The 16,866-nt window shown below is 42.0% G+C and overlaps 1 protein-coding gene across 2 annotated transcripts in view; it reads left to right on the top strand.

Moving 5' to 3' along the window:
• Positions 1–16,866, top strand: part of abhd10b (abhydrolase domain containing 10, depalmitoylase b) — a 78,428-nt gene that overhangs the window by 21,577 nt on the left and 39,985 nt on the right. Inside the window, exon 1 of one of the 2 annotated variants that reach the window (XM_063483695.1) lies at positions 3,331–3,347. The exons of the other annotated variant lie outside the window; for it this stretch is intronic. Within the exon in view, the coding sequence (XP_063339765.1) occupies positions 3,346–3,347 (2 nt within the window). The 5' untranslated portion in view covers positions 3,331–3,345. Of the gene's footprint in view, positions 1–3,330; positions 3,348–16,866 lie in introns of those variants that run through there. 2 annotated transcript variants of the gene reach the window in all.

Genomic DNA, 16,866 nt, shown 5'->3' with positions numbered 1-16,866 from the left:
GTCTGCTTGTCCTCAGACCGGCATTAGATCACTCGCTATAGAGACACTTGTGTAAACGTATGTATGTACACGCACACGCTGTGGGACATGCATGTAAATGATTGAAAGCCACTCACTCTACAGTTCATCAAATTTACCAACATGCTCTTACAATGCAGAGATACTGATTTATGGATCCAAAAAGTGACCAGTGCAAGCGGTATTTCACTTGCTTGTGTTTGTATGTGCGTGTGTGTGTTGGCCAGTGGATCGTGCCCGTTGTCATCTGTCACTAATATGCACTCACACACAGCAGTAGCAGCAGCCCACATAGGTCAATCTCATCACCCTGCTCACTGGCACATGGTGGAACCATAATCCTAAGGGTCAGAGGTCGGCTTCATGCTGCTTGCCTGGCTGAAAGGGCAGATGGGACACACGCGTGCATGGACACACACTGGCCAGCTTCATGCTGCTGGGTTGGTTTGAAGGGCAGATGGGTGCATTGTGTCATAATGGCGGCTGAGCTACAGCCTGTGGGGGCGGCCATATTGTCATTGAGAGGACACTCGGTAGGTCAGGTGTACAGAGGCGAGCACTGACTGTAGTGTTTTACACAGCCTTTGTTTCGACTGGTTATATCCATCCAGTCTCCCTGGGAGTAATGTAAATGCCATTTAGGTTATTTGCAATTTTCATTCTTTAACTTGGCTGATTTATTATGTCATTGTGGAGCTTAGTTTCTTTCTTTCTTTTTTTTTCTTGTCTTGAAAAGCTATTAAAGCAAAAAGTGATTTAGACTACGCGCAGGAGGCCTGTAAGGCAGAAACTCAGCTGAATTGTTCTTCCTGCCCACTTCCATGTTCTCATTTGGAGCTAATCCACTTGAGGGTTTTTATGAGACAGAAAGAAAAAATAATCTGTATGCAGCGAAGCACTGTGGAAATTGCAAAGTGATATTATATTGATTTAGTGAAGTAACATAAGTAATGTAAAAAAAAAAATTAAAAAAAACTTCTCACTTTTTCCGTGCAACTATTTGGGTCACAGTGCACAATCAATTACATACACGCACATATAGCACGTGTCAGCAATCTGCAATCACTAACTCTTGGTTTGCTCTGACTGGTTGGTTGAGCATTTTCTTCTTGCTGTTTTACAAATACACATCATCAGTGTAACAATGCATTTTTCAAAACATAATTTACGTGACTCATTTTGCTTGCGTATCTCGGCTCCCTCTTTCATTGCTGCGGAGACGACGTTCGGGAGGTTTATGTTGTTTAAGCTGCTTCAGTTGCATTTCCACTGCAAATGTGGTATTAAAAAAAATTCTGCAATTTTAAGGAATTTAATACATTTTTAATCTGCTTTTCCTGGATTAGGCTCCCACATTAGAACAAATCAGGAAGACACAAAGGGCAAGGACTCAGGGTCTAAATATACTCCCTTTATCCGTCACTGCATCTGTCCCATTTTTGGGAGATGTGCTTCTGGTGATGAGCGCTGGTACTTTGTTTTTACTAGAGGAGCATTAGAGTCTCTATAAAACAGGGAGTGCAGTCATTTCACTCCACAAATTCACACAAAAATGCTCTGGCTTCCTATTAAAGGGAATTCTACTGTGTATTTGTTTGTAAATTTTATGACAACCTGCAAGTTGAAGCCAATGGTAGTCAAATATTTGTGCATGCACAATATGTGTGCGCATGTGATTCGGAGCACAAGCTAGAAATGGGTGTTATAAGGTAGGCAGAGGATGACAGCTCTCAGTTAGGTCTGTCAGACCTGGGACTCTGCAGGCTGTCAGTCCCAGGATAGCAGAGAGAAAATGGAATACATTATATCCCCGGTCTCCTGCAGGTCAACTGTGACAGGGTTGCCCCTCAATTACTGAGTATCAGCACCTCTTCTCTCCTCCCCACTCCCCTTTTCTTCTTCTCTCCTCCTCTCGCTCGCTGCAGTATGTCTGTGTGTGCTCTGCAAGAAGCATGCAGAGAAGAAAAATAGAGAGGAGAGTGGGGGCAGGGTGGCAAGTACCTACAATAGGCTGCCTGGAGATTCCATGGAGCCCAACGAATTTCCAGAGGCGTTTATACCTTGGTGATTGTTTGAATATATCTCCTCACCTACACCAAGGATTTGTTTGCTTTCATCCAGCGTAACGATAGACTTTATGTTTTATTGATTGCGCTGCGAGTGCTGAGCATCACCTTAGATATATACCCACTGCCGAGTAGCATCTCTCTTTCAGTGAATCTCATATATCTAATGATCCTAAACTTCATGTTTTATGTATCCACCTTAGCTAATAAGGTCAACTAGCAGTGAAATGGGTGACAGGAATTTATGCATTTTAATGCTGCTGCGGAACAATGGACACGCGCCAAACACAATAGGGTGGATGCAGAATCAGTCAGTGAGGAGGTAGTGTGACCAGCTGGAGCCCTCTACCCTCTGACCTGGAGGTCACCAACTGCTACACTTCTCTTTCATCTACCTCTCATGGTTGACTCATGAAAATGCATGGAATAAGAAAGTTGCTTTGTTATACAGATAACCTTGACGCGTGGAGGTCTGATAGGGCACCATTACGAAATCACTTCCCTTTATATTTTGGGGCGGGGGACTAGTGCCTCTTGATGTGTCATTTTATTTTGTGGATTTGTGATGGAAAACAAGGTCAGACCTGGCGCAGATGGAATGGGCTGCGTCAGTATAACTGGACGCCCTTGCTTAACCTTGAACCCATATAAATCCAGAGTGCTCTGCCTTGCGGTCACTCAGTCACCTTTGAGCAAGCAACTCCCATTAAGAAGGCTTACAGCAGGCTACGCTCTTTTCTTTATTCCAGCTTTTTCCAAAAGCTGCAGGCCAAACAGAATGGGAGTCTAACGTCCCTGCGTCCTGGTCCCTTTCAGAGCAGTGACTTGAGCTTTGTGTTCAGAGACTAAAGAGCTCTTTCCTGCTCCCCTGTCCTTTTTAGTATCATGGCGAACAGACCTCTCCGCCTCCAGCTCTCAGCTTGCACACTGCTGCGGCTCACAGACAGTAAGAAACCAAACAGTGAAACAATCCAACATACAGAGCGAGTGATCTGCCACCCCGTGCACTTTAATGGCTATGTGACCTATTTGCGGGAGACAGGACTGTCACGGAGATTGGGCCTTGAAGCTTACAAGCACGAGGACACACGCACAGGCAGCCTGGAAATGCAGTTTGGGATTCGTGCACAGTAGAGCCAAAGGCTTACACCTCTATTTAGACTCCACTTAGAGGTGGCTTCTGACAGATGTATGAGGCATCGCCGCTCTTTTTGTTTGTGTTTCAAGAGCAGTCATCAGCTTTGACATGAAAAGCTTGTGAATGTAAGTTAACCCATCAGTTTTCAGCAGTAAAGCTAGTGTGGTTTGTGCTTCATTGTACTGGAATCAGTGACTACAGTAGAAATATTGAATTTTCCCAGCGCTGGATACGAGGTCTATCTTTTCAATCTAGTATCATGTCTGTAAAGCTCAGCCTCTGTGTTAGCCAAATATTGTCAGACAATTGACAGAGCACTGGCTTGCTCACACTCCCAGGAAGGAGGCAGGGACCAGGGAGCGGTACAGATAACCAACCCAAACATCCATGGATATCTCTGTACCCGACTTCCCTGGTCTTATATTTCCAGGGTTAAAAATCAATAGGGCTACTGCTGATGAAATTTGCCGCATGAGTGCGCGTCGGAGAAAGCAAAGTAGACCTGGACCGAGACATTTCTTTGCACCCACCGTTATTCACTTTTGTTCCATTCTGTTTTCAAATGCAAAGGGGATTTCATTTCATTCTGCTTTTGCCATTTTACTTTTTTCGCTCTAAATCCAGCTTTTGGAAGGCCCAGAGGCTGAGTAAATGTGATCGATTTCTAGAGAGTGTGTCATCTAGGCCACCCTTTTAGGAGTGGTTTTGTAACAGAGGCACAAAGGCGCGTGGAGCCATCATTCAGCCGGCTCTTCCATTGTTCACTTAATTCATGCTGAAGGATCCAGGTCAGGCCCGCAAGAACCCTTCACAGGTTAGAAGTCAGGACTCCTCTCCAATAAACTAAGGCAAGAATAAAATCACTTGTGTCCAGAGGCATAATGTGTTATTACCCGCAAGAATTACGCATATTTCCACCTCTGTTTCCCCTCCTATTTGTAATATGACTGTGAAACTAATGAGAACAGAATGTCTCTGAAATTATATTTGCTCAACAGGGCTTGCAGAACAAAGAGCTGATATGAGGCTGGATGAGAACATCAAGCTCGGTTATTGGTTGGACTGTGTTTAGCGGAGTAGCAGGTTTTAAATCCATACTGGACTGTTTTCTTTAACGTGGCCGTCATCTTTGGGATAAGATTAAGTTTGAATTAACTGCAGCATCGCGATTTGCTGTGTATTAGAAATGAATATAGCTAGTTTGTTTCGCTTTTCATCTCTTTTGCAAAGTCTTCCCTCTCGTGTGGCTAAGTCTACAACAATGAGCTCCTCCTGTCTCAGAATATTCAAAAAGAAGCTATCTTTCCTCCGTCACTGAGGGACCAATTCAAACGGCAGCCTTGCAGCCAGGCTCTCCTGTGAAGGAGAATTAATCTGCTCCAAACAACCTTTTATTTTCTCTACACAACTACTTGTCAGCCTCAACTAAAAGCAATTTGTTTTTGGCTCGCTTCTTCAGGCTCATGTAGCAGGACTGAGAGAGCAGTGTGGCATGTTGTTTCAAAAAGGAGAAGAGGGGGGAAAAACAGTGCTTTAATCTGATTAGACCTGGCTAAAATCCCAAACCGGGGCTGAAGTGCAGTGCTTGTGGTTTCTGAACAGCTTACGCTAAGTCTGTACCATGGAAATAATCTACTCTTAAAACCCAGGAAACAAATCAACTATGGTAAGGACATAAGTCGCTGTCATTACGGAGTCATTAGGAACAACATTTCCATACAGCATGCAGGCCAGTAATGCTGGCAGAAGGGGGCAGTGTATGTGTGTGCCTGTGTATGCGTGCACTTCTCTGATCCTGCCTTTTATATGTAAGTGTGACTGTTGATGCTTCATATTTATGTGTGTGTGTGTGTGTGTGTGTGTGTGTGTGTGTGTGTGTGTGCGCACGCGCCTCTATTTATTCATATTTGTGTGAATTTCTCCAGCTTAAAGAAGATTTTGTTTTTGAATTTACTTTCGGTTTGCCTGCGTGCCTATCTCCATCTATCTCTCTGTGTGTGTGCATGCGTGTTTCTCTGCGCTGCTGTGGGATTGCAGGACGACTTCTCGGGTTCTGAATAATGAATCAAAGCATGAGAGAGGAGCAAAGTCACACTGCAGCAGCTTGTCTCTCTGCACTGCTTTCACCGTAGCCGAGCTTGATGACTAGACCCTAGAAGAAGCTCCCTGTAATAGGGCCAAGACCCCGCTATCACCTCCGCAGCCCCACAGCGGTAGACCACAAAATTCTCTTTGATGTAAAGTTAAATACAAGCTGGACAACCGAGTAAAACCAGATATTTCATGAATATTTAAAATGAAAATATTAGCATTTATTGTAAAGGTACTCTCTGTTGATTAGAGGTGCGCTTAGAGAGACAAGAGGAAGAAGCCATTTAGGAAGATCAATAGAAAACCCTCATAAATGGGCACTTCAACAGATGGCCATCAAAAAGATGTAGAAAAATCAGTTGGTGATCAATATCCTGTAAATTTTGGAAAAAAACAATGAGCGGATGAAGCCTTGGGAAGCAGCGGAGAGGAAGAAATACGCTTGGCACCTTGGAGGCTTGCAGCAATATCACAAAAAAGGATCTTCTTAATGACACTATTAAACTGTTTTACCACAGCATAACATGTTGTCAGCCACAGCGTTTCATTGTCCCATTAATAGCCTCCCAACACAATTCAGATTTCAATATCAGTTTGCTCTCATTATCTCTCTTCTCTGATACCGTTTCATTTTGTGCGGGCTAAATTAAATGTAAAAACCATAATGCAATTTTGCTGGAGGAGAACATGGCGTCTAATTGCATTAGGCGAACTGTCGGTGGAGTTTGCAGCAGCTAGGCCCCCCATCACTCCCACAATTAGTGCTGGCTACTCCCCTCAGCAGCAGGTGTTGTTCTGCCCTTGCCAGCATTCCAGCTGATTATCTTAGCCAAGCGCTGCGAACTGCTCTTCATCCATCTACGTTAGGGCACCACCACAGCTCTGTGCAGATACAGATTACAGAGCTTCAATTACATTACCGGACAGCCAGCAGATACAGATGTTGAGCTGTGCACGACAAACGGTCACACTGGAAACAGGGAGTTGGAGAGAGGACCTACGTCGTGCTGTCATGTTGCACTCGGAGGAGCTGCAACCTTGTTCTTGAAAGGTTGTGGTGCATCACCAAGAGAAGCCAAGAGGATGTGGAAGAGCATGCTTTGAGTGAACCTTAGAGGCCCAGAGCGGTAGTAGCGGCAATGTATTCACACACATACACACACAGCCTGAGGTTGGCAGCATTCCAGCAGTCTCTGGGAGCAGTTGTGCTAACCAAATTATAAATTTACAAGGACTAAATTACATAGCTAGGGTGCACACATACTGTCACATCAGAGACTCAGCCACAGGCGCACATACTCACACACTCACTCCTTCCCTGGCTGTTTCTCCCTATCTGCACACACACACACACACACACACACACACACACACACACACACACACACACACACACACACACACACACACACACACACACCAGGGATACAGAGACAGCCAACATCAAACAACTGAACTTGAACTTTGGACAGGTAGAGAAGCTTCTGTGCATGATATGAATTAAAAAATCTCATGCCCAAAGAAAGTCCACAGCTTTTTGATGCCAGTTTGCTTCCATCCTCTCATGTCAAGATTCCCATCTGTATCTGAGATGCATCATCGTGCAAATCAAACTAAAAACTGAAATTAAGATCTAGATGGAAAGCGTTCTTAATTATCCATTATAGGAGACATGGCTAAGCTTGCTTGCAACTTACAAACTAAGGTCCAAAAAAGTAGGGACGCTGTGCAAAATGCAAATAAAAACTGAATGAAATATTTGCAAATTTTATTCACAGTAAAAACATTGAAAACATATAAAATCTTCAAACAGTAGAAAATGTAGACCATATATTATTATATTATTTGGAATTTGAGAGGAGCAATAGATTAAAAAAAAAAAGATGAAGCAGGATGATTTTTACCGCTATGTAGCATTCCTTCTCTTAACTAGAGTTCGTAAACATCTGGGAACTGAGGTGACCAGCACATGAACTTCTGGGAGAGGAATGTTTTCCAATTTTTTGTTTGATATACGATTCTTGCTGCTGAACAGTCCTGGGTGTTCTTTGTTGTATTTTTCATTTCATGACATGTCATATGTTTTAAATTGGTTATTCTGGACTGGAGACAGGTCAGTTCAGCATCTTCAGAAATCTTCTACTACAAAGCCTGTGGTAGATGCAGTATGCAGTTTAGCATTATTGAGCTCAAATAAGCAAGCCAGTCCCTGAAAAGGGCTTCGTCTGGATCATTTGTTACTGTAAAACCTGTATATACAGTACCTTTCAGCACTGACTTTCACTTACAGCAGGGTGCAGCTTCCATGTTTCCTAAAAAGAATTTCAAATTTTTATTCTTCTGACCACACAACAGTTTTCCCCTTTGCCTCAGTCCATTTTAAATGAGCTTTGGCCCAGAGATGGCGGCATGTGTTGTTTCTTCTTTGCAGGATAGAGCTTTAACCTGCATTTGTGGATGTCACAGTGAAATGTGTTCACAGTCAGTGATTTCTGGAAGTGCTCCTGACCCTGTGCAGCCATTTCCATGACATAATCATGCCTGTTTTTAATGCCCGAAGATCAGAGGCGTCAAATATTGATTTTTAGCAACACACAGAGATTTCTGCAGATTCTTTGAATCTTTTGTTGATCTTATGTGCTGTAGTTGATGAGATATTCAGTCTTCCCAATTTTCCATTGAGGAATGTTATTTTGGAATTTTTCCACAATTTGTACTTTACTTCTGAGAAACTCTGCCTTTCTAAGATACTTTTTTAAAAAAATATATAAATAATCATGTTAATGATCCTATTGTCAGTTAACCCAATTAGTTGCAAAATCTCCCTTTAGCTGCTTGTTTTTAGTACCACTTAATTTTCCCAGCTTTTGTTGCCTGTCCCAATTTTTTTATTTTTTACCCGTTTTCTATGTTTTGTCATGAATAAAATACGAGTTTATGAGATTTCCAAATCGTTACATTCTGTTTTATTTACTTCAAACAGTGCCCCTACGTTTTTGGAAGTGAGTTTGCGTGAGTTGCGTGAGTTGGCGTTCTTATACACATTGCTTCTAGATGACAGATACTTGAATCAAGCTCCATCTGATTCATTTTCAGTGACCGCTTACCCAGACACCAAGACATGGCAGGAAAAACTGAAGACTTGAAGAGGTGAAGAACAGTTTTAGCCATAGTAAATATAGTATATGTCTTTATTTATAGTTCAAGTGGCTCTGTGCCACTTTCTTGTAAACAAAGGAAAAAAAAGTTATGTTTCAATTCAGAGTTACGGTCCATGGCACATGTAGACATGAGGGGTGACTCCATTTCCCAGTGCTGGGTGCTTGATGGACATGCCACTAGGCAGTGCCATGATAAATGCTTTACGACTGCATCCTACTACCACACCGGCACTTGGCTTCACCAGGCTTTTAGTGTGCTGCCTGCTGTCTGTTTTTAAACTGGACCAACATGGCAATTAACTGTTATATTAGAAAAATAGGTCATAAGATATAGGCTGTTTTTTTTAAAGGGGTTTTTTTTTCTTGGTATTTGGCCAAACGTCAATATTCTGAAAATGCATAAAGACCAGTTTGACCCCAACATGTCACCATGCAGCTCTGCCAGCTTACATTGCACAGCTGGTATAATATAGTTAAAATGAGTGTGCAAATGAGGGATGAAATGGATATCTACTATTATTCACCAAAGCTTAGGTGTGTGCATGTAATTGACATAAACAAACCTCCAAACCCCCGGACCTCATAGAAACCTCCACAGCACCGCAGAGGTCTTTAAAACCAGGGGGAACCTTTGAACTTCTGCAGCTATCCACGTGAATCATACATGACCAGGCCATATCATGCTTTGATTACTGTGAAATACACAGAGAAATTGAGTTTACAGTCCCTCATTCACTTCGGGAGAAAAGCACCAGTGGGAAAAATCAATTATCAGTACTGAATATAAGATCATTTGACGCACCTGCACATTTTACGCTGTTTATTTCCTGTTTTTTTGTTGTTGTTGTTTTTTTGGGAGCGGTGATCAGAGAATGCAGTGGGTTTGAAGTGGTCATGGCTTCGATAAATGTACCTTACAGAAAAGGCACAGTTATGAAAAGACACGTGATATCTGTGAAGCCACTGTAGCCTCAGTGTATACATCAAACAAGCTAGATATCATCAGCAAGGTGTAGCCATAGAGTGTATGCATCGCACAGACAGAGATACTTGTAGATAGTGCTAAGCAAATACACAATGAAAATGGACACACAAGAACTGTTATTTTTCCTGGGTTGTTGACTCAGTGTTTTGCATTTTGTCTTTTTTTTACTCCTTTTTGCTTTTGTGAATAATGAGTTTTGTTCCTAGTTTCTGTTTTCAGTGCTTGGTCTTTTTGTTATTTTTGTCTTTATCTTTATTTCAGATTATCCCGCTTTCCCTGTATTTCCCGTGTCCAGTTGTTAAGTCTCCCTCAGTTAGGTGTTCTCATGTTTTGGTTACTTCCTGTTTTATTTTGTCATTCCCTCCCTCTCGTGTGCTTCATGTTCAGGTTTTTGCCTCATTACTTAGATTCTGTTAATCTGTCTTCTTTCACTATTATCTCATGTGTGTATTAAGCTCCTCAGTTTTCCTCAGTTCCTTGTACTGTTCCTTGTGCACCTTCGTTCCGTGAATTCCGTTTTTGTCTCCGACTTTTCACTTCTGGCTCCACCCTAGCTTTGTTTGTATTTTGTCCCTCTATGCTCCAGCAATAAAGCTACCTCTGAGTTTGTTTTTTGTCTCTGGAGTCCTGCATAGTGGCCTGCTGAACAGAAACGCAACAATATTACATATGTGGCTATGTAGGTCCCTTTCATTACTACTTGGCATTCACCTGTCACACAAAATGTCCTCACATTATACATGACTGAACATTTAATAAATAAAATGCATTATAGTAGTCACATTTTTGTGTACCATACTCTTAAGTATCCTCATTTCTGCTGAAAAGCTGCGTTTGACTCAATTTTGAAGCTAGCCTCAAGTGGCCTTTTGAGGAACTGCAATATTTGTCACCTCCACTGCTTCCAGAGGCTTTTTTCCCCACTTTGTCACTTAACCGTGTTTCCCACTGCAGAGTTACACTTAACTTTTGTATAAACTTCTTAACTGCGCTGCAACCCCCCACAATTACTAATCCACTTTTAGGTCTGCAGAAGTGCTTGTCAGATGGTCGAACACCTTCGGAAACCCTTCCCTCCCACAAATTTCTGACATCAGAACTAAGGGGGCACAGAGGTAAGAAAGTTAGCGAAAGGCTTTGAACTTCTTTCTAAAGCTCTTTTATATTCTTGGCACAGCAATTTCTGTTTGTTCGTGCAAATAAGTACAACACCATGAAGGCTTTCAGGAGACTGTCTGAAAGCATGCATCATTATTCCCATACACACAGTATTACAGCTCTCGCCTCTCAGTGTCCAGCTTTAACCTCACCGCCCAGTGCGGCATTCAGAGCTCAGCCTATATACTCCTTTGCTTGTCAATGCGGTCAGACACATTATACAAATTCTTTTTAAACACATCTTTGCCCGTCTGCCCACCGATGTATACGTATGTTTGCCCAAGTTGTGGTATTGCACGGGTATAGTTAAAACTAAAAGTTAAAATTGTTTCCTTAATTTTTTGAACAGTAATTATGTGATATTTACTGTAAACTATGTCTGTTCTCTGTATATTTTTGTGATAATTCAATCTTTTGATCTTTAAACTAATTATTTGTAGCTCCATCCACCCATTTTTTTTGCATAACCAGTGACTGAGGGCTGAAGTGTACCCCAGTTGTCATGGGGCAAGAGGCAGGGTATACCCTGGATAGCTTACCAGTATATCACAGGGCTAAGGGCTGTTATACACTGAGCGCATTGCGGAAAAAAACAAACGCTAAATACCAGATTTTTCAGAAGCAAACTTGTTGTGTAACGCTGGTCCTGATGTTTCTAAACAAGCAAAGGAAGAAACAAAGATTGTGGGGTCATCCAATTCTCAAGAAAAAGCAGTAGCAGGGAGATTGTGACCACATCCAAGGGGGCTGAAGCAGCATCTAGCTGTGCCTGAGGTTAAATTATTACTTTACTATTTCCATATCATTATATATTCAGAACCAGTTCACATTGTGAGTAATGAGTGCGCTTGTTACCAAATGCAGCAGTCTGATTGGTCAGATCTGTTTTGTTTTTTGCTGTGTTTTTAATTAATTAATTTGTTTCTATATGATCATAACAAAACAAGCAGTACAAGAAAAAAAAACACAAACCCAACTATATTTCAGACAAAAAGCGTGTAGGCCGAAGCAGCGGCTTATGTGCACCTACCACTCATGCATATTACAAAACTGAACCAACCACAAAGTAACAATGTAACAGAAAACAATATTTCATAGTAACATTAGTTGGCATGGTGGTCCAGCAGTGCCACAGACCTCAAGTATTAAAGATAGACTCTGCATAAGTCAATAATTGAGTTCCTCCACTCACATTGTCTCAGTGCGGCTTACATCCAGCAGAGATGTTACGTGAGTTAGAGATAACTCCGCTTATTTAGTCTATTACAAGAGAAAATGTAATAAACAGTGTTTTTTTAATCTCTGTGAACTTGGCCTCGATCACAAACCCCTGCTTTTATATTTATGGTGTTATTTGGGGATGAAATGTTCTCAGCCTGAATCCTTCTAAGCGTACAGTTCTCTTACAGTGATAATAGGGAATCACTGTCAGTGGCAGGCCACACTTTTCAACAATGGCCCTGCCAGACCGGCTGCCAATTACCACCAAAACAAGAGCAGAAAAGTAAACATGCAAACACTTTACACATCCGTGCATGTGCACACGCACTCGCTCAAATGTTTTGTTTCCAAATGCTTTTCCTTACCTTTGGTTTCGCTAGTTAAACAAATAAATTGATTCAACCAGCAGACTTGAGGTTGAATGCCACAAAGAAAAAATAAATGATGTAAATCCCGAGCTTGTCATTTCTGAATGTGATATCCTGTGATTCGCAGATTATAGTATTACTATATTTGCATTTTCTCACTTTCTAGAAGTCAAAATATAAACAAAAAAATTACATCTGAATTTAAATGTGTGTCTTATTTGTTTAACAAAAGTAGTATAAGCGTTTTTAAATGGTTGTCAACATAATTGCATTTGAAAAGCTGTCTGAACGTGTCATAAAAAATACAGACAGTGAGCCAGTGTGGTGTTAGTCTGCAGCTTCCTAGGTCGGGCATTTTGGTGCATTTTGACGATAATGTTGTGGTTGGTGGAGCAGCTCAAGCTCACATCCATGGAGACAATGCGCACTCGTCTCTCCCATGGTTAATTGCTGTTCATGTTTCTCCAAGTGAGGCAACCCTTCCCTATATCACCCCTCAGCCAATTTACATCTTATTATGTCTATCTGTGCTGAGACGCAGTCTCTCAAATAGAGAGAAAATTACTCTCCATTTCTGGGGGAAATAGTGACTCGTCCTAGTCTGCCCAACACTGATGCGCTCTGTCACCATGTCAGGTGCCTCTAAAGATATTACATGAATTCTGACCAAGCATTGTGGTCATTGTTCCATATTCTCGCTCCATTATTAAAACCCTAATGCCATTATCAAGAGCACACATAAACTGGTGCTTTTCAAAATAACTGGATGATGTGAATTTGGCTCTTACTTTTAAAAACTGGCGTAGGGCACAGCTGTGTTGATGTCATAGTTCATGTTAAATCACTCTTTTTGAGTCGTGCGAGTGTTAGGTGAATAATACAAAGAATTTATGTGAATTTTAAGCTACAATTGTTGGTTTTTATTCCTCTTTAATTGTATGATCTTAACTCTGAGATATATTTCCTGACTTCTTCTTTTATAATTTACTCATGCTTTACTGTCAGCGTTGAAGTCTGAAACACTATGTGAACTGTATTACAGTACAAAAGTCACAGACAGGTTAACCTTTTATGGTCATTTTGTAGCACATATTATTGTTGGAAATAATCTTTGTATAAGTTGCACTGGTATCTCAGAGCCTCTTTGTCTATCCACTTTCTGAAACAAGCTATTTTAGGTCGTTTCCCTTTAAGGCTGTGGAGGCCATTTGAATACAGTGAACTCATGATCGTGTTCAGGAAAGCAGTTTGAGATGATATGAGGTTTGTGCCTCAAAAAATGGTGTGTTATCCAGCTGAAAGCAGCCATCGGAGTATGAGTACACTGTGATCATAAAGGGATGGACATCACTTACTAAAAATACTCAAGTAGGCTGTGGCATTTAAACAATGCTCAGGTGATACTAAGAGGCTGAAAGTGTGCCAAGAGAATATCCCCAACAGCATCACACCACCAGCAGCCTGAATCACTGATATAAGGCAGGATGGATCCATGCTTTCAAGCCAAATTCTGACCCAAACATTTGAATGTTTCAGCAGAAATAAAGACTCATCAGACCAGACCGGTGCTGTCTTTTGCTGTTGTAGCCCAACTACAGCTGCTTCATAGTTCAGTATATTGTGCATTCAGTGATCCTCTACTGCGTGCCTTGGTTATTTGATGTTGCTTTCCTAGCAGATTAAAGCAATCTGGCCATTCTCCTCTGACCTTTGACACCAGCAATGATTTATTATTAAGTATTTTCACTGAGAGAATTGTCACTGGATATTTTTTGTTTGTCAAATCATTTATAATAAACTATAGAGATGCTGTCTGGGAAAATCCCAGTAGATCAGCAGTTTCTGAAATAATCAGACCAGGCACTATCCCACATTCAAAGCACCTTCCTTCTCCTTTCTGATGCTCAGTTTGAACTTCAGCACATCAATTTGACCATGTCTACATGCCTAGATGGACTGAGTAGCTGTTACGTGATTGGCCTATTAAAATTTTTTCAAACTAGCAGTTGAACAGGTGTATCTGAAGAATCAGGCAGTGAGTGTATAACAGTATAACAACAAACCATTGCCAAAAGTGGCAATATCTACAATAATAATATGTACATCTTTGATAAATACTAAAAAAAAAAAAAAAAAAAACCTCCAGACAGATACCATAAAAAACAGTAAAAGTGTTGAAATTCTTGCAGTTTTTTTGTAAGAGCATGATCAATTCATGAAAATTAAAACACAAGTTCTAGGATAAGGATAAGGATGGAAAAATCCAGCAGACAAATGTACAGATGAATAATTTCAACTGTTATCTCTTATTCATCTTAAATGATTTGTGTGGGTCTCAATGCTCCATCCTTAAAAAGAATTCACTTGTGTGTAGGCTCTTTGTTTTACATTCATATGTTCATATTTTAACCCAGACTAGTTGTAATTCAGATTTCTGTGGGAATATTATTTGCGTGAAAAATGTTGTAGCTTTATTGACTTTATAAGCACACATTAGCTTGCATGTATTCACTCTGCCTCTCTCTCATCTACATGTTCACACGCACAAGGGTGGCGAGATGGGATCCTCTGATTCAGCAAATCAAAGGCCTATCCTCCTGTCCATATTATCGATGCTGCTGGAGGGCCGTGGAGGATGCCGGGGCACAAGGCAGGGTGGGGGTGGGAAGAGCTGGCGGATCTGTAGGGGGGGCAGGGCAGGCAGGCAGGGCTGGAGCTGCAGATTATTCTGGAAATTGCCAGCTGCAGTGTCTGCAATCAGGATCAAACCGGTTCCGGGTGGGGGAGGAGAAAGTCACTGTCGATTTTTGTCAAGCCAGCCTGTGCCTGTGTGTCTCCCGGCTGAGTGGGATGACATTCGTGAGGACGATGGTGGAAATGTCCCACCACCTCACCCTCTCCTTAATAATTCATCCGCCTTCCCAGGCTCCCCGGCTGTGGCCGTGCTGCCTGCCTTTTAATGGAGCCGGTGATTACCAACACTGACATCTTAAGATTCAAATAATACACAGACACCAGGCCGGAGCAAAATCAATAGCACATAGAGGGAGCGTAAAGCACATCCAGCAGCCATCTTGCCTTGTACATGCAATAACACATCCAGCATTCCTTGCTCTGCATGCTGCCTCCCCCTCACTGTTCCCAATACTGTTCCTGATACTATAGGGCCTTCTTTTCCTATTTCCCTCCCTCTTCCTCATCTTCTCCTCCTCCCTGAATTGCCTATCCTTCCTCTTTCATATTCCTCTCCTTGTTTCTTCCTCTTCTCCCGCTCTGCCTCTTCCGCTCTCTGAGGATTGCAGGGCTCCTGAGGCGAGCAGCAGCAGAGCCTTGGGACAGACCCTGATTAAAACTGCCTGTTAATGACAAAGTCCCCAAATGCTGCAGCTCTCGCTCTAATCCTAATCTCTGTGTATCCGCAGGAGCATATATTTCTTCCCTCGCTTTAGCCCTCTGACACCAAACAGAAACACAGAAGCAGGCAGCCATTTTGGAACAGCTGTATGGAGCTTCGTGTAATGGAGGAGGTGTTCACAGGAAGCCAGCAGGAACAAAAACCGTTGCACCAAATCTGCATCCAGTTGACAGTGATGATGTTAGGTTCTCCTCATCCCTCCAGATCTGTGCATCCAAAATCATTGCTACATATGGGATAACTACAGGTGCATGCCAGTGCAAGGTGCATGAAGCCAGCCTAGTCTTGTCACTGAAAGCTCAATTTTAAGAGGCTTTAGTACTTAAACACAAGCTGTTCTGTCATTATTTGACTTTAAATAATCGACAGGGTAACCTTGAGTGCACAGGAGAAGCAACCCATTCACCTGAAAACAGACTGATGTGCTAATAATACACAGGGAAGGTGAGCAGTTTATTTTAGCATGGGGAGGGAGGTTGGGGTCCGCGTGTCTCCAGTGATGCGGGTTTGATTTCTTTCGGCAGGCCCGCTAATGCCCCGAGGCAAGCGGGTGAAGGGCCGTAGAGGAGAGGGGAAGAGAAAGAATCTGGCCTGGAGAGACTTTGCTACACGAGTGCACTGGAGCCATTAAAATCTAACAAGAGATGAGTGTAACGGTATATATTTAGCAGCGGTGAAAGCCTGCTACACCTCTGCGTCGCTCTGCACTGGTTGTTCATATCTTTTGGTCACTGCAGGAGCTCAAATCAAAGCAGAAAAACTGTGAAGGATGAAAAAGAATGAAGGAGCAAACTGAGGTGTTTATCATTTGCTGTTGTTGCTGCTGGTGTGTAAAAGAAGCACACCCTATCTGAGCAGCAACCACATTCGGTGCGATAAGAAACAATGGAGTCTTAAAATGAACAGGGGGGCTGGTTCAGTGCTTAGAATTATGGATGCTGGGAAAGGATTTTGGGTGTGGGAAAAAGAAGAGAGCGTATAATGAATTTTCAGCAAATCGCAGAAAAGCATATGAAGAAATCTCTATGAAGACTTCTCTCTGTACCCCTCTGTCTTTTTCACTCTTTAATTTTTTCTCCCCCGTCTCTCTCTTTTTTTAAATCTATATCTCGAGGTCTTCTACTTTTGTGGATTTCACGATAATTTTCTAATGACATCGGCTTATATTTTCATCTGTCCACTGTGCCAATCTTTGATTCTGCAATCTGAAACATTATCATTGCAGTGCAGCATTATTTATTCGAG

This window comes from Pelmatolapia mariae, linkage group LG9 (assembly GCF_036321145.2).
Source record: "Pelmatolapia mariae isolate MD_Pm_ZW linkage group LG9, Pm_UMD_F_2, whole genome shotgun sequence".
NCBI classification, from domain to species: domain Eukaryota; kingdom Metazoa; phylum Chordata; class Actinopteri; order Cichliformes; family Cichlidae; genus Pelmatolapia; species Pelmatolapia mariae.
Note: the sequence above shows the minus strand (reverse complement) of the source record. Positions and strands in the feature narration are given on the sequence as shown.